The 18,374-nt window shown below is 42.6% G+C and overlaps 1 protein-coding gene across 1 annotated transcript in view; it reads left to right on the forward strand.

The window, feature by feature from the left end:
• The window catches only part of Mxd1 (MAX dimerization protein 1), a 28,223-nt gene that overhangs the window by 5,008 nt on the left and 4,841 nt on the right, over window positions 1-18,374 (forward strand). Inside the window, exons 3-5 of the mRNA XM_003469030.4 lie at window positions 1,595-1,624; window positions 16,247-16,361; window positions 18,089-18,248. Coding sequence (XP_003469078.2) covers window positions 1,595-1,624; window positions 16,247-16,361; window positions 18,089-18,248 — 305 coding nt within the window. The remainder of the gene's footprint in view (window positions 1-1,594; window positions 1,625-16,246; window positions 16,362-18,088; window positions 18,249-18,374) is intronic.

Here is an 18,374-nt window from a genome sequence, read left to right on the forward strand (position 1 = left end):
ATTGTCTTATTGAGACAGAGGCTCTCTGTGAAGTTCAGGCTGTTCTCAAACTTACAGCAATCCTCCTGCTCAGCGTCCCAAGTGCTGGGACCGCAGGTGTGCGCCACCACACCCAGCCGTAGAAAACTTTTTAATTAACCAATTTTGAGGCCCACATATCATTTATCTAGAAAACTAGCACTCTAAAGGTGAAAATACTGTCATTTTCTCATCTGTTTTTCCTCACGAGTAAAAATTGATCTTCCAGGGGCCTATTAAAGAGACGTTTTAATGCTAGTGTAGAAATTTCCCATTTTAAGACAAATTTCTGCCCACGCACAGCCACGCACTTTCATCACTCCCAGGGTGTGGTGTGCGTGAACTTGCTGATGGTGTCCTGACAGTCAAGGCAGGGTTCCTGCAGGACCACCATGAGACTTTGTCGCGGCTGATTAGGTCCCCACAGAATTCATGACCTAAGCCGGGGAGTAAACTCCTTAACTGGTTACAGGACAGAATTCCCTTAAGAAAGGTCAAGATTGAGTTCTTTTGTAGGACCGGCAGATTCCTCATGTTCACAAGTGTTGGGATGTTCACAAGTGTTGGGGAGGAGGTGGGTGAGTGAGGGTTACATTGACTGACTTGTGGCATTTGGAAAACCGCTCCATAAACTCTTAGACCAGACCTTATTTTCGAGGTCAGCCATAAACACAGTAATAATATAATTTCACCTGCCACACCCTTCTTCCAAGCTCTGTAATCACTACCACAGTGGCTGCCTCACTGATCCACACTTGTTGAGTAGGTTATGGACAATCATGTTTATTCCCACTTTATAGAGGGATCAACCAAGGACAGGATGGTAAAAAAATTTTATTTCATCTGTAGTACTAGTCAGTGACATGCTTTTGCCAGCCTACTGTTTTTATGTTGGAAAACCCTTCCTAAAATCACTTGGTAACTATTCAGCAAGTGTATTTCAGGAGCTGTGATGGGATCGTTAATTTAGGGAGTTGGGAGCTTGAGAAAGAGGATTATTTTACCATTTAAATTGGTGTCCTATAGTCAATTTAACATAAAATTTTGGTGTATGTTACCCTTAGAAAAACACTGCAGGGGTGGGGTTGGAATATTAGCTTCATTTTTTTACCCTTAGTATAAAGAAAGCTTTGTCATGTTTCATAACCCAAATTCACATTGCATTGTGCAACTGTTTGTGTGTGTGTGTGTTTACTTTGTATAAGTAGACGCTTTTATGTCCTTTGTAAAAACAATTGTTTTTCCACTAGTTTTTTTTTTTTTTTTTGTACCAGGGATCAAACTCATGACCTCGTGCTTGACAGGCACGTGCTCGTGCCACTGAGCTAAACCCCCAGCTCCCATTTTTCCACTAGGAAATGCACTGCTCCTTGAACTCTATTTTAGATATTTACGTTTGTCTAGTTTTCCAAGTAGATTTCTGATTTCGTTAGTAGAGCCCAGTGGTACTTTTCCCCCCTTTCCCTGCCCTTCTGTCCTACCAACTCTGAAGAGAAAGAAGTTAAAAAATTGTATTGATGTTAAAATAGTCCTCTAACATGAGAATAATCTCATTTCTTACTGTTCTGTCTTTCAGATCAACTCACAATGAAATGGAGAAGAATAGGTGAGTTGGGCGATTTGGAGGTTAAATATGGGTGTTGTGATGCATTTTTCAATTCATTAAGTGTTTGGTTGTTTTATTCGTTCGTCCCACTGGTAGCCCCTGGTTTAAGAATTTACTCAGGTCAGCTTAGGGGCACATCCTACCTACTGGGGCGGCTAAAGCAGAAGGTTCAAGGCCAACCTGGGCAACTGAGTGAGTCATTCTCAAAATAAAATTTTTATAAAGGGCTGGGGATAGAGCTCAATGCTAGAGCTCTTGTTTACTTTATGTGAGGTCCTGGATTCAATCTCCAGTACTGAAAATAAAAATTATTCAGGGTCTTCTTAAGCAGCATTGCCCATAAATCACTTATGTGGGTAAGGAATTTACCAGTCCTGAAAATGAAACCCTAAGGCCGAGCCCCAAGACCACTTGTAAGGAATGCTTTTGTGATCTAAAGCATGTTAGATCATAGGGAATGTTACCAGAAATAGTGTTTTTAATTACATGTTACCGATTGCATGCAGTGTTATCTTAAATCATATACACACAAGTGTGTGCATGCTTCCATACCTGTCTACAGTTTACTTGTGAGTGTGGACTCTAAATTCAGGCAGATACGTGCATGGCAGAAACAGGAGATGGTTGCCCACTGGAGGAGGCCTGCTGCTGTTTTGCCACAGGACTGAGTAGAATGCTTTTACCTGATTTCCTCTTGCTAATTGAAAGGTTTTCCAAGTCCAGTTACCTCTCTATCAGTGATACAGCCTAGTGGTTCCTGGTGGAACTAGGCACATTAAAATTGCTTGCAAAATTTTTATTTCAATATATTTTTAAAAAGTACTTTATGTTAAACACATTATACACATACACTTATATATTTTGGAGATGTGATAACAGATGTATATCTCTGCTAATACAATAAGATAATTTTATCCTGGAAAATTTCACAAATATAAAAGTACAGTGAATAATTCATCAAATACTCTATGCATCACCCACCCTTAATAATTATCAGTATCTTTGCCAGTCTTCTATAACCAAAGCTATCTCTTCTTCATGGAATATATTAAAACAAGTTTTCTATCTGAGCAAAGACTTTTTTTTTAAAAAAGCTTTTACTGTGCTGAAAAACAATTAATGATAATTCTATATGAGGCTTTAACAAAATACATAAACCTCACCCTTCGCAATTCTGCTTTAACTGGTTTGGATTGAGATTCTGCACTTGCGTCTTTTGGAAGCTCCCCAGGTGATTCTCACGCACAGCCGGGGCTGAAACCGGTGAACGGCCTCATTCTGCTCTCTGTGCTCCCATCGCGGGAAGTGCAGGATGCCCATCCAAACTGCATGGCTTTCTCAGTGCCCCCCGTGGGCAAGGAGATGCTGCTATGCAATGGTGGCTCTATAAATACATGTGGTTGTTGCCTGCAAACCCTTGTTGAAACAAGAGCCTGACTCTGAAAGTCAGGATCTGAATGATGTTTATGTTTTGCCAGTGAAAGGACAGGTCAGGCCCTTGCCAGGAAGATAGGACCTTGGAAGAGGACTAACATTTAGTTCTTCCACTGTAGAATTTTATGTGTGTGAGAGGGTGTGTGTGATACAGAGTGTACTTCTCAGATATCTTCTCCCCTTGTTATTACTCTGTGATTGATGTTGACCATGTGTATTAGTGCTTTCCTGTCACTGGGACAAAATACCTGGCACCTGCAATTTAAAGGAGGAAAGATTCTCCTTGGCTTGTGGTTTCAGTATGTTCAGTGTGTCGCTGACAGGTTCCAGGGCAGGAATATATGATGAAAGACGTGGTTGTAGAAAGCTGGTCACACCAGGATGGCCCAGAAAACACAGTGAGAAAGGAGGAACCATGAATACACCCTGCCACATCACACTCCCAGGAAGCTACCCCCTCCAACCAGGCCGTACCTCTGAGCATGAGGCTTTGAGGATCTAACCCTTAACATTCTCCTTGTGGCCCTCAAAAGGTTCATGACTATGTCATTATGTAAAATGCATTTAGTTCATCTCTTAGAGTCACCAAAGTTAACCAACTATTAAAAGCCAGAGTCTTCTCTGAGACTGAGACAAACTCAGCTGTGAGCCCCTGCAAAAATCAAAAAGAAAATTAAATATTTTATATAATGGCGCAGGGTAAACGTTCCCATTCCAAAACAGAAATAGGGGGATAGAAAGGATGGGACCAAAGCAAGACTGAAACTCAGTCAATAGGGCAACACTAAATCCTAGTTTCATGTCCAGCACCCGGGGCTACCTGTGACAAGATGTGAACTCCGAAGGGCCTGGACAGCCCTGCCATATGGTCTTGCTGCTTGCAGATCACATAGTCTCTCTAACTCGGACTGTGCTCCCTACTTGTGGCTTGCCTCAGTAGATGATTCATGTTTCCGGCATCTCCAGCTTCCTGGGGTCTCCACTGCACCTTTGGCTTCACATTCTCAGCTTAACACACTACCCTGTCAGGAGTGCATTGCCTGGCTTCTTAGGCCTTCTTTTGAAATCTAGATAGAAGCCTGCAAGATGTCACAGCTCTTATATTCTGCATTCCTGAAAAACTAATGCCATGAGAATGATACCAAGGTCTCTGCCAACTTGAGTGGTAGCCAGTTCTCCTTTAACCATGGCTACGGTGGCCTTTGAATGCTGGGTAGTTTACAGATCATGGGGAAATGAATGGGGAAACCAATTCCCTAGGCAGCCCTTCTTAAGCAGGATGCCCTGGGACTCTCTTTTCAAATGAAAGATAAACATTTTTTGCATCTTTGAGCCTAAAATGGGTGATATCTTTCTGATTCCAAAGATGCCTTCAGATCATGTTTCCTATTGCTCTGATGCAAAGTATTTGGGTCTTTTTAATGCTAATCTTTTCAGAAGTCATGCTTTCCTTGGCCCCAACATTACAGGTGCTTCCTTTCTGGCTACCAGCAAGATTTTCCACTTTCTCTCAGTTCTGATTTTTTTTTTTGGTACAAGGAATTGAACTCATGAGCTGGTACTTACCAGGCAAGCGCTTGAGCCACAGAGCTAAATCCCCTGCCCTCAGTTCTATTTATTGCTCCTGACTCTCATTATAAATCTGGCTGAAACTCTGCAGTACCCATGCCACAACATGAACATTGCATGGCCAAAATTTTCTCCAGCAGATTAATTAGCTCACTACCTTTAAACTCAGCCAAACACAAGGTCTTAGGATATGGGTAAAACTAACAGTTTGCCAAAGTGAAACATACACAGGCTCAGATTCAATTCCAACCGAAACTGATTGAGCCTGGACTTTATTGTCTACATTTCTGTTGCATTATCTTCTGACCTTCAACTGGAATCATCTATTAAGCTTTGTTTATAGCAACGTAGGGATTCTGTAATCTGCTTCCCCAAGTTTTCCAAATTGGCAAACAAGTTCCAAAGGTTCTGAACCACAAGGTGAGAATACAGTCAGAGCAATGACCCTTCTTTCAGTACCAAAATCTGTATTAGCTACTCTCCCATTGCTGGGACAAAATACCTGGCTCCCACAATATTGTGGACACATTTACTTTGGCTGACAGTTTCACTGGGTTCAATCCATGTTTGGCAGACTTCAGAGCAGAACAACATGATGAAAGGCCAGGTGAAGAAATTGCTCATGTCATGGTGGCCAGAAACAGGAAGAGAAGGGAGAAGCCAGGCCGCGTATACGCCCTTCAGGTCACCAGTGACCCGCCCCCTCTGACCAGGCCCCACTTTGCGTCTAAACCATAACACCATGTCTTAATTCGGAGCTTCCTTTGGGCTTTAGGAATTCACAATTCATGAACTCCAAACTGTGGTACTTCTTGTTCTCATCAGGAGATCTCTCTCTCCTTCCAGCCTTTGCAGTAAACTTCATAAACTGAGTCTATTTCTGCCAAGAAGCCGTCTAGTTCTTCTTCTTTCTAACCTTACACTTAGGTATTTATTTGTATTATTATTAAAAATTATCTCTTCAAGTAAAGGTTTTATGCCTATTACCTCTTCAAGAATGCTACATAATGTCAACATGTTATTTATTTTAGCAGCTAGAGAATGAGATGTTTTTCTTTTCCTTTTATACCGAGTCTTGCTCTTAGTTCAGGCTGGCCTTAAACTCACTATGTACTCTAGGCTGACCTCGAATTCACAACATGCTCCCAAGTTGCAGACATGTGCCACCATGCCTGGCAGTGATGATTTATTTTCTTGGTGTGTTCCTTACTGGGTCTTAAATGAGTTCATACTGGTGAAGTCCTTATCCCACAGAAATGTGTGGTTTGTCTAATGAGATGGGTTGTTTCATCTAATACATTAAGTGCTAAGATTGAAATATGTACAAGACTCTATAGAGGCGAAAACTGGGTTCGACTGGGTTCGACTGGGTTGGGCTCCACTGGACTTGCTGCCTATAATTTAGATTGCTTCCATATGCCCAGCCCACTACTGCTTACTGAAGGATTATTTGCTACTTTCTTCATTTTCCTTTCTTTTTGGAATTTGGTCTTCTAAGGTCTTAATAATTCATTCTCTGGGCTGGAACATATGAACAAAAAAGAAAGAAGTTAGAACTCAATTTATTTAATTAACCAAGCATTGTTGGCTGCAGTCCAGGGGAGGAGGTTAAGTCTGCGGGGTTTTCTCCCATGTCAGTGCAGATGCTTAAGAATCTTTGAGGTCAGTTCAACAGCTACTTGTGTAGTCTCCCCAGCTTCAGTAGTTAAACCCTGTAAAGAATACCACTCTGCTGAACGTTAATATGCTTGAGCAGTTTTGGGTTTTTTTTTAACTTTAAAACCATATGCAAAACGATTACCAGGGCTCTCAAAACAAACAAGTAAAACAAAACTCACTTAGGACAAGAACTTCCAAAATAGGAAATTTTTTTTCTCTTTGATGTTGCAGAATGGATTATACTCTGGTTAGTGTTTTTAGACAGAAACTTTTTCTGTGGCACTTTAGAGAGCCTAAATAATTATGTTAACTCTAGGTGATCAGAATTCCACCATGACAGTGTTGTACTCAACACTGACACTTTTAAATAGCGTGGCACTGGGGGAAGGATGAAAGGAAAGGCATGTCGAATGGCGGTGGTGGTATTTTCACTCAGCAGAACTGGCATTTGTTGAACACCTAAGCTACTGTGCACTGGGTGCTGGGTGCCGGGAAATACCAACCCCCTGCCAGAAGGAGGCTTCAGTATCACTCCGGAGGGAGCCCAGCTGTTGGCCCATGGCCTGTATTTCTCTGCAGTTTAACTAACTTTCAGAAACTAGCTTCCTAAGGAAGTACCCTTGGCTTATCATTTCCTTTGTATTTTTTAAAAATTAAACCAATCTTGTGAAATTCAAGAAATATAGAAAGTAATACTAAACATTATTAGCCATAATTTTGGAAGTCAGATAAAACCGATAGAACTTTGAAATTTATCTAATTGTTTTTGGGAAAATTACTCTAAAATACAGTTTGGTCTAGAAAACTCAGAAAAGTACAAAGGATATAAAAATGACCTATAAGAGGTTCTACAAATGTTAACAGCTGCTGTTTGTTCTATATCTGTTGATATCTTTGTGCCTTTTTTTTTACCAGTAAGTCACATATTAAATAATTTGTAGCTTCTTTTCAATTTATGTTGTGAACATTTTCGGATTTTATTAAATTTCTACTTCTAGCAATACAATACTTTTAGTGAATGCCCAGTATTAGGTTATGTGGATATATATTGTTACTTGTATAACTAATTTCCAATTTTAGGTCCTTCCTAGTATTTTGCTAATACATGTTTCCTTAAACTGCCTTGTAGATAAATCTCTATCAGTATCATTATTTCTATAAGATAAATTTATAGCTGTGGAATTAATGGTGTGTAGGTGTTCACGGGCTATGTATGGTATTGATTGCTGGTTTGCCCACCAAGTGTATGACAGTATCTTCCTTCACAAGTTAATGTTCTATAATTTAAGAGCTTTACGGGTCTGATAAGTGAACAGTAAAAACACACATAGGCAACTTGTTTTATTTTGCATTTCTTATATTTCTAGCATAGTTGAAAGTTGTTAAGTGTATGTATGTGTATGTGTGTTATGGCCTGTTAAAAATAACTTTTGCCTAGTTTCCTACTTCGAAGTTTATCCTTTACTTTTAAAATATTCTGTAATAAATGGATGTATGTGAAAAGTACTACCTGTCTGCCTATCCCATACTTGTCCAGTTTATCATTTACCTTTAGGAACTCGGTCTTCTCTCCCTGATTGATGTACAGAACTGGTGTATACAGAACTCAAGTTTACGGCTGAGTCTGTTCCTAGATTTGCCAATATAGTCCATTGACCCCTCTGTTCATTCTGTGCCAATAAACAGTAATTTTTTATATTAGATTTTATTGGTACATTTGAGATATACATAACAATCACATTCATCATACAGAATTCGTACCTGAGGGGCTGGGGATTTAGCTCAGTGGCATAAGCACCTGCCTTGTAAGCAGGCGGTTGTGAGTTCAACCCCTGGTACTGGATAAAATTAAAAAAAAAAGAATTTGTACCTGCACAGGATCTAACTTGGTTTTTTGTCCCTATCCCCCCTACCTTCCCTCAACTCCTGTTCCCCTCCCCATTTACAAAGCTTTGAATAAACAATATTTCAGTCATTTGGATTTATCATGCACTTCAGAATCTGGTACAGTAAATCTGTCCTTCCCTCCATTCTCCCTTCTTTTCTTGGCCATTATCACAACTTTGTTTTGCTTTGACAAATTTTTGACTAACCTGCCAATTCCCGGTGGTCAGTATTCTTTCAAGATTTTAAAAATTGTGGTTGTTTAATTCCTGTATAAAGTTTGTGCTTACAGGGGTTGGGGATATAGCCCAGCAGCATAAGTGCCTGCCTGGCAAGCGCGAAGTTATGAGTTCAATTCCCAGTACTTAAAAAGAAAGTTTATGCTTACATATTAGATCTTTCTTCCTTTCGGGATATGTACGTGTCTTAATTTATTCACACCTTTTTTCTTTTTAAAAGTTACTCCTCTTAGTGCATGTTGATAGCACATACTGACTGTATTCATTGTGGGGAGCTGGTGCATGTACATAACATGTCTCAATTCTTTTCCGTTCCTCTCCTTCTATCTCTTGTTGTTCTTCCACTTTCAAAACATCTATCTCCCTGTTCTCAGAACTCTTTTCTGACTCTAAGAAAGCTTTTACAGTGTTTCCACATAGATCTTGCACACGTCTTGAAAAAGACATTTCTGAGTTTATATATTTTTAAATTGCTATTGGTCACTCAACCTAGTTAACTGGTGACTGTTAGAATGTAGGAAATCTTTGAATCTTTTCCTGTGTGTCCTTCCTGATGTGCTCTTTTATTGATGCTAATTCTGCTACTGCTTTCTCCTAGCTGGGAATCACTCTGGTTTGAATGCTTTTCAATCAACTACAGCTAATGGAGGCCGAAAGAAAGCACGTACACTGTAGCCAATAGGTCAGGAGTCAGGTGCTAGAAAGGACTATTTCAAAAGAAGGCTCTGGAATCTCCTTTAATAGTAGGCACCCATTTTTCTGGAATGGTACATATGCAGGGCTTGCTGGAATCAGACAGCTGGTCTAGAGAGATTACCTCTGCCAGCCTTCTGACCCTGTGACAAAAGATTTTTGTGTGTGCTCTTTGGGGAAGACTCAGCAGCCTGATCTAAGCTATTATTTCCATTTGGCCAAATAGAATTTTAGCAGCATCTGGTCTACCACAAGAGAATCAGGTCTCTTCTGGCAGAGTTTTCTGCTGATCACAGGTCACTATAGCTGAGTTTTTGTTTTTGTTTTTTTGGAATTTTGTTTTGTTTTGACTTTTCAAATAACCAAGTTCCTTCTACTGGAAGGGCCAAGGCCTGAGCTTTGCATAGAGCTTTACTTGTGGCGTGTATTGCACCACCTTTACTGCTTCTGGACTCCCTTGACCACAGTCAGATTTCAGTGTATGATGTTGTAACAAATCCGCATGTGTTGCTACATGGGGTAAAGGCATAGCTTGGTTAATACAGAGGAGAGATACAGGAGTCAGTTTGCAGTTCCACCATGCTGATGTTATAGAGGAGATTTATACTGCAACAATTTCACTTTCCTGTACCATACCTCTTGGTAGAAAAATCTTGCCCTTGGAGGCACTTGGGGAGGAGATAGATGCTTGTTGTTTGGTCACTGCCCCGTCCCCTACCTGAAGCACTTGGTATTCCCTCACTTTTGTCATAGGAATTAATATTAAGAGGGTAGGGTAGCTCTAGCAAGTGCTAATCATAATATGTATTTTACACTTAAAAATTAGCTCTGGGAAGGAAATATTAATGAAGTATAGATTTATATTTAGAAGAAATAATCTTACATCTTCAAATTGTGGTTGCCACAATTATTACTTATACATTATTCACTGGATATATTACTATCTTTGTATTTTCCACAAAGATTTATCAGCACAATTGTAATAAGTCTTCAAAATCTTACAGGGTTCAAGTTAAGTTAGAGAATGAAACCTTTGGCAATTGTTTATCAAAGCATCCCCCCACCAGAGATCCTTTAGACAGAGGAGAAATGTACTTTTTTCCTTGTGAAGCAAGACTTACAGTTTTCATTGGATTTTTGTTTGTTTGTTTGTTTAACCAGGAAGCCTTTGTTCTCAACCCTGAATCTGTTGTCACCCCTGATCATTTTAGGGAGTTAATTTTTGATTCCCGAGGAAGACTTGTTTCTACTTGTTGTAGACCTTCTTTTTCATACTCTGCAGCTTATACATGCCTGTATCTAAAATTGTTTTCACTCAGCCTCCAGTTATCCAACAAGACTTACAACGGTATGTCTTCAGCTAAGTCTGCCCACACCAAGGTAGGAGAGGAAAGAGTGAAACCTCCAAGTTAGATAAATGAGTCTTTCCTTTTTGGTGACAATCTTATACACAATTTTAAGAAAACTAGTACTCAGTAAGGTCATGTATGTCATATATTTTTTTTTTTTATCGGTACCAGGGATCGAACTCACAACCACGCGCTTGCAAGGCAGGCACTTATGCCGCTGAGCTAAATCCCCAGCCCCCATGTATGTCATATTAAGTAGGGTTTTACTCAAAGAGAAAGGTATGAATTCCTAAAGACACTGGATTCTACTCTTAAGTAAGCATTACTGATACATTATTATTTATACACCCCAGTGGTTAACAAGAAGTGGAAGGCTCGGCCTCTTCCGTTACTTGGCAGTGAGTGTGAAGGAAGAGTTACCCAGGAGCTCAGTGTGTGCATGAAGGAGGACGTGAACGTGGTGTATGTGGAAAGCAGAGAAGGTTGTGATAGCTTGTGAATACTTGAAAAGCTTTGAAGGGAATTAGCAAGATGTTCATAGATGAGGAGGGAGCTTATTTGGTTTGAACCCATTCCAAAACTTGAGATGAGAGCTAGTGTTTGTTATGGTTTGAAAGTAGCTCAGATAAATTATTTTGCAGTAATTCATTTACATGTTTGATCACTCTGACTAAATTTTAAGTCTTGTATTTATATCCTGAGAAGGCAGCAACAAGGAGTCATTCTTTGAGAAATTCTTATATTCTTATATTCTTTAATTCTTATATTCTTCACAGCAGCTTTCCTCATTCGGACATTGAGTTTTCTGTCATCACGGGCTAACAAGAGTTGAGGAAAATGACAGAACCATGTGGCGTGTGAATATAGTGTACATTTACATCTTTAATCTATTTGTTTTGGAATTACCTGGATATTGACCTCCATAGTCCTTTGCCATTTTCTGAATAATAATTTCCCGCGATAGGGATTTACAGTGTTATCTCAATTGCGTGTTAAATTCTTACCAGTTGTTAGGTCTGTTTCTGAGAATTTTGTTCCTTTCATTTGATTCATGTCTATTAGGGTCCTGCTGTTTTTATTCTTGAAGCTGTAATGCAGTTGGATGTCTGGTGCAGCCCAGTGCTCTGCATCCCCTTTTCCAGAAGTTCTGGTGGTGTCTTACGTGTTTATTCCTCTCGATGAAGTTTAGACTAATTTCCCAGCATTAGAAAGAGGACTGTTGGGATTTGCTTTCTTGGAATTATGTTAAATTTGTGGACTAACTCGGGGAACGTTGGCATTTTTATTTTGAGGGTTCATGTCCAGGGAAGTGCCACTTTCCATTTGCTCAGCTTCTCTTGTGTCCGTCAGCAGCGTTTTATAGCTTTCTTCCCACAAAGCCTTCCCAGGCTGTTTTAAGGTTGCTACTAAACATGCTCTACTTTCTTCCCCTGTGTGAGGTTCTAAGTTCTCTGGATGTGCCCCCCCACAATGTGCTTCTCTCTTTAGTGCCCTGTGGCCACTGCAGTGGAGGCGTAGGAGGTCCAGGCCCTCAGAACCGTTGCTCCTGGATGTGTGGAAGGAGGCCTGCGCTGCCTTCCTGACCTTGAAATTCTTCCTTTCTTTTTCTTTTGTACCGGGGATTGAACTCACGACCTTGCATTTGCCAGGCAGCACTTTCGCTGCTGACCTGGATCCCCGGCCCCTTGAAGTTCTTTCAACTGCTGCTTCTGCACAGTGTGGGAGCTACAGAGCAATCTGCCATGGCATTCATTAGCCTGGTAAATTTTTTGCTGATGGTTTTCCATTAAAGAAAAAAAACAATACCTTTAGCATAAACAGTATCTATACTTCCATAGAACAAGGATTCTAGATTTCATTAAATATATTAATGGCAAAAGATACTGGTTTTCGTTAAGAACAGTTCAATGAGTTAGATTCGAGCGGATGGTGTCTCTCTGCCTAGCAACACTTCCGTGGTGTTCCCTGTTGATTATTAAGGGAATATTGCAGTCTTGTAATTGTCTGAGTTTGATCACAGTGATTACCCTTCTGCAGAGGAAGCCAGGTTGAACAAATAACTACAGCTATCTGCGGAGGCCCAAGGGCTTCTGCACCTTGTCTCCGCCCGTATACACGGTGGCACGGTGGCCTCGCAGGCAGGTGTCTTCCTCACTCAGGAATGTGACACATGGCAGAGCAACTTGCTCAGGGTCACAGAGGAGTCTGCGGCAGAGCCAGGATCCCACGCCTTTCTCCTCGTCATTATGCTTGTATGGGGTTATATAGTGACTGGTAGATTTAGAATATTTAAAATAATAATAAAATAAGTAAAATGTGAGATCCTTGGCAAAACTTACTGAACACAATATATAGTTTGAGTCTAAATGAATTATCATTAGTTTCAGGCCACACCTAGAAGCACTGCTGATTACAGTTCAGGTGGAAGGTTAGTTTTCTTTCTCTGGTACAGACTTTAGATATGTCAGCCATATACATAATAATTAAAGCTATCTTTCTGAAGAACCAGTGGGTGAAGTTTGTCAAAGTTCATCACCTAGGTACAGAGCAGTACAGATCCCCACTGACTGAGCAGCGCTGGGCACAGCCCTTCCTGCTGGGCCGGAAGCTGGGAGCCGCTCTTGCCCGGGAGGGGGACTGTCCCAGGAAGGTGCGATGGGCGGCGTGGTCACAGTGAGACACAGAGTGGCCTCCTGTTGAGGATGTGTGGCAAAAGCCTGCGACTTCCGCAAGAGGTGTCAGGCCTGGGTCAGAATGGAACAGGGCTGAGAAGGGAGCCATGAGGCGTGCCAAAGTCAGTGCCTGCTTGTTCTGACCCTCGGATGGCTCGGGGGTGTTCAGGACTGACTGAAGGGGCCCAGATTGCAGGGCAGAGAGACCGACAGAGACAGGGTTGAGCATTCTCAGGGAAGTTGTTACAGAGGCAGCTGTTTGCTTCTACGTCCATTCAGGGGTTGAGTTTCACTACACTGTGGTGGCACTAAGCCTGCTTAATCTTCTTCATTCTTCCCTGTGGCTGGCCCAGGCCCCGCACAGGGTGTTTGTAGGTGGTGGCTTGAGGGCGGGAGAGCAGTCAGACCAGGGCCCTGAGTAAGGCCCGGAGAGGCCCAAGGCGGACACTGACAGAGACAGAAGTCCACTTTGGATCTCTGAAAATTCAGAAAGACTCTGGTCTTAGTTTTGTAGAACTAGGCCAGGAAACACTGAATGAATAGGTATTATTCTCACTTTGAAGTCCTCAAAAGTTTTAATCCTAATTTCACACTGGAAGTATTATTATTTGGAAACTCACTTTGGGGTAGTGAAACAGTGCTTTCTGAGCAAGACTCTGTATCTAGAAATGACAGTGCATCAAAAGATGACTTTTAAATATTTTTATCAGTAGACAAACTTCCTAAACATGTATATACTTATATCTGTGTACAAACCCGTATCACAAAAGGACTTATAAGATACCGTTCTGAGCCATATACAAAGGAAGCTCAAAATGTCTAAATATAATTTTAACTTGTAAACAGTTTCTCCTTTGAAAATTAGTCTACAAGCCTTAGTTGGGGAGAATAAGCCACTTACTTTACTGTCTAAGCGACTAGTTACACTTTTTCATTGTCTTTGCAATGTCATGATCTGTTTTCATGGCTCATTTTGCAGACAGTATCAAAGTGACATTTTACACACAGCTTTCCTCTTCTGTGTGTCTTTTACCTCAGGCAGTAGTGAGAGGAGCAACCTGTCCACGTGACTCTTTGCTTGTGGCTCTTTCCTGTGGACAGGTGTTTGGACCAGGTGGGAGTCTTACAGAGCTGTAAAACATTTGCACCTTCATGTCTTTCTAGCTCAGAAATGACCACTATACTTTTGTTTTGTTTTGTTTTAACTTTTTATCGGTACCAGGGATCGAACTCACAACCGCCTGCTTGCAAGGCAGGTGCTTATGCCGCTGAGCTAAATCCCCAGCCCCTAACACTATACTTCTTAAACTTGTCAAAGCTTAGAAACCCTTCAAGGATCCTTAGAGGACAATTTCTTCATGGTCTGGAGTGGGCAGACGCTCTAGAAGGATGAGTAACCAGTACTTATTGGATCTAACACCCCAAGTCTTGGTGGACAGTGTGAAGCGACTTCCTAGGCCAGCGTCGTCCCTGTTTGCTTGTTCTACCATTTTCTGATGAGGTTTTCTTCTTTTGATCTGCATTGCCAACTTTTGCTCACGTAGTAACATTCTTCAGAGAAAAAAATGAGCAGCCCAGTAGGCACTGTGCTTTTCCCCGGGCAGCTGGAGGATAGCATCCACGGAAGCTCTGCCTGCCCTGGGGAGCTGTGCGTGGAAATGGACATTTATGTAAAGTCCCAAGACTGAGGTGCAAGGATGTAGTGAGAAGAACTCTGCTCCCTGGGCCTAGATGAGCAGCTGACACTGCCCATCAGGAGACACTGGTGAAGCGCGTGTGCTCAGGGGGCTCTGTGGGTCCCCAGCAGGGATTAAGCTGCTGCCCCAACTTGTGAAGGACTTTGTGCTGAGTGGTTCGGTGACAGACACCAGGCAGGAGCTTCCCAGGGAACAGCAGAAGTGAACCAGAAGAAAGTGGAGAAATTGCTGTGGTCTTGGAATGGCTTGAGAAGGTGTTAGAGAGGTGGTGGGGTTAAACAACTGAATATTTGGTGTTTCTTACATTCACAGAGCCTGCTAGATCCTAGAATAAAGCCTACACCAGTGTTTCAATGAAATATAAATGCCAGAACTATGGGCACTCTTGCGTTTCTGGTCATCCTGTGAGGAAAGACTCTTGAGAGGGAGGCTCTGGCCTCCTCCTCATCCAGCCTTTGTGTCCGTCCCACCCCATCCTATTATACTATGTGGCCACACTGCCTCACCACAAAATAGCTGTCCCCAGCTGTTTCAGAATGCTTCTTAGTTTCTTAGTGTAGCAGTGCAATGATGTACCGTTCACTTAGTTAAAAAATTTAACTTTTGAATAGCAGTAGGCTTACATGGTTGGAAAACCGAAAGCTCTTCCTTTCTTCCCTGTCTAATCATTCTCTGTCTTCTCTCCTCCCAACCGCTGTCACTAGTTTCTTATGAATCAATCCAGTTTGTGTGTGTTCATACCAAAAAAATAGAGAGAGATGCTCATTCTGCTTCCATTTTTACTCAAAGGTAGCACATTGTAATCATGGTTTGATAGCTTGCTTTTCTTCATGTAACAGTATTTCTCAGGAATCTTTCCCAGCAGTACAGAGAGCACTTCTCACCCTGTTTTATGCCACCTCGTATTCCACTCTGTGGAGGTACATCGTGTATTTAGCCAGTTCCTTATGGTAATCCTTTGGATTGTTTCTGCTTTTACTGTTGCAAGAAAACCTCAGTGGCTAGCTGCACATATGTCTTTCACATTTGTAAGCACTGTAGACAGCAGTGATGTAAGGAGGTAGTGGTTTTAGATGGGGTCTTTTGCAAAGAGAAGTACGGGTTAGAAGGAGTCTCGCCTTGCATGTCATTATTTTCTGATTTGGATGTTGTGTCGTTTACAATGTAACTCAGAAACAGAGAAAAAAACCTGATAAATATATTAATACAAAGCCAATGCTTGTTTTACAAATAGACTTAATTTAGAAACTGGGTTTTACTGCTCACTGGTTTTCCCCAGCACCATCTGTCTTTACACTGTGTTTATGTGGCAGGAGGTCATTGGTAGGGAATGGGCAACTTTTTACACTTTTAGGGTTCCTCTTTCTTGGGGTTGTTCTAGCCCTCGGTGAAATTCTCACATGCTGCCATGATCTTGTTTTGGTAGGCGGGCTCATCTTCGTTTGTGCCTGGAGAAGTTGAAGGGGTTGGTGCCACTTGGGCCTGAATCCAGCCGACATACTACGTTGAGTTTATTAACAAAAGCCAAATTGCACATAAAGGTAAGCGCTCATGGGATGCTCTCCATCTTCCCTGCCTGGGAGGGGCTTGTCTGCTAGAGGCGCGAGCAGAGGTCTTCCCTAGGGCGGTTCTGTCCCTCCCCTGCACTCTGCGCCTGCTTGGAATCACAGGCACCTCAGATGCAACATGTCCCACACCCCACGGAGTGTTTCTCAGCCCTGGGCGCTGAGGGTAAATGGTCCATCCAGCTTTCCGTGAAGTCACACAAGCCAGCAACTCAGGGACCCAAAGCATCTCTGGTTTCTTAGCTATGTAGAGCTAAGTCATCTCCAAGACCTAACTGTTTTGCAACTGTCTCTACTTCTCTCTTTACCACAAGACTGTCAACTGCAACAAACCCTTCAGAGGCTTCCTCCAGCCCCATCCTCCCTCCGTCCCTCTGACAATGCAGAGATCGTCTCACCATATTTCCTAAGAACAGTCGTGCCAAAGCTCAGATCAATGCATTAGTCTATTAAAAATTCTTCTGTGGCTCCTGATAAACTGTCACTGGGCCCACTACGGGCTCTGCCGACCTGACCTGACCTGACCTGACCTTTCCCTCTTCCTGTGGCAGCCTCTGCACATACTGTCCCCTCAGTCCTCCTTCAGCCCCTGGCTCTCGTCCTGTTCTTCTCCCGTGGGGACATTGTGCCTGCTGCTCACTCTGTAGTGAGCTTTCCCCTCTCTTCCCTGCCTAGTTAGCTTCTGCTTGTCCTTCCAATCTCAGCCAGCTCAGGGAGGCCTACAGTGGTCTGCCTGACTCAGTCGTTTCCTGTGACAAGTGGTCCCGGCACTGCCCCCACCCCGTCACAGAACACATTTAGCAGTGGGTTGTGTGACTTTGCGGCATCTCCATCATCAGACCCCACAAAGGAAAGTGGGTCTTTGTGCTCCACTTGTGTCCCCAGGACCTCACAGTGTCTGGCCCAGGGTTACCCTCAGTCCCCAGACTGAATCCCAAAGTATAGTAAGGTGAGTGTCGTACAACTCCAGAGAGCCCCAGCCCAAATCACTAGGGAGCGTGTTTTTACAGCCACGTCTTTGTTGGACAAATCCACTTTAATTATGGCTAGTATCCTGCCATACATGACAATTTTAGGAGGAAAAACAACTTCTATTTAAAGCAAAACAGCTACAATTAAACTCTTTTCTTAATTATCTGAAGAATCTGAGAAGCTAGGGGGCAGATTTGTAAAAATGAGTTGTCTTTGGAAATGCATTTTATAGCTCTTCTGTTGGACAATTTGGAATCAAGACTTCAAAAGGGACTGTTATTTCCTGCTAACAAACAGAATTTAATTGAGAATTGGCATGACACAAAAAGTACTCATGTAACTGGGGCATGTACTTGAATAAACATAATTTTAAATAGAAATGTGTTTCTGCAGCTCCCATGCCATGCCATTTTGTAAGAGTCGCTGAGACCAGGCGACTGGGTGGGAGGGGTCCCTGCCTGCAGTCTTCTGTGCCACAGTTAATGGGCATGGAATGCCCATGTCAGAGCTCACCCCAGTGAAGAGCGCTGACCGCAGCTTGTGCATGCTGAAGACGTATAGGAAGCCCACGGTCCCTGGCCACCCGACTTTCTGTCTCAGAAGCTTATGAACGACACACCAAATGGCTCTGGGAACACTTGGCACATTTCACTGCTGGAGGGGAAGGCACAGGGCTGGAGCAAGGTGGAGACCTGCCCGTGGGCTCCAACAGCTGCCCCTTTGACTTGCAGAAACTTGAAGACTGTGACAGGAAAGCCATTCACCAAATAGATCAGCTTCAACGCGAGCAGCGACACCTGAAGAGGCAGCTGGAGAAGCTGGGCATTGAGCGGATACGGATGGACAGCATCGGCTCCACGGTGTCCTCGGAGCGCTCGGACTCCGACAGGGGTGAGCCGCCCTCCTCCCTCTTTCCTTCCCCCTCCCGCTGGGCCCCGAGGACAGGTTGCTCACAGGAGGCAGAGCAGGCATAAAAGGAAATAAGATCGTCCTAGGGAAGTAGAATAGTGTGACTGC

Source organism: Cavia porcellus, unplaced genomic scaffold (assembly GCF_034190915.1).
Source record: "Cavia porcellus strain 051 isolate PalLab524CR breed Dunkin Hartley unplaced genomic scaffold, mCavPor4.1 scaffold_18, whole genome shotgun sequence".
NCBI lineage: Eukaryota > Metazoa > Chordata > Mammalia > Rodentia > Caviidae > Cavia > Cavia porcellus.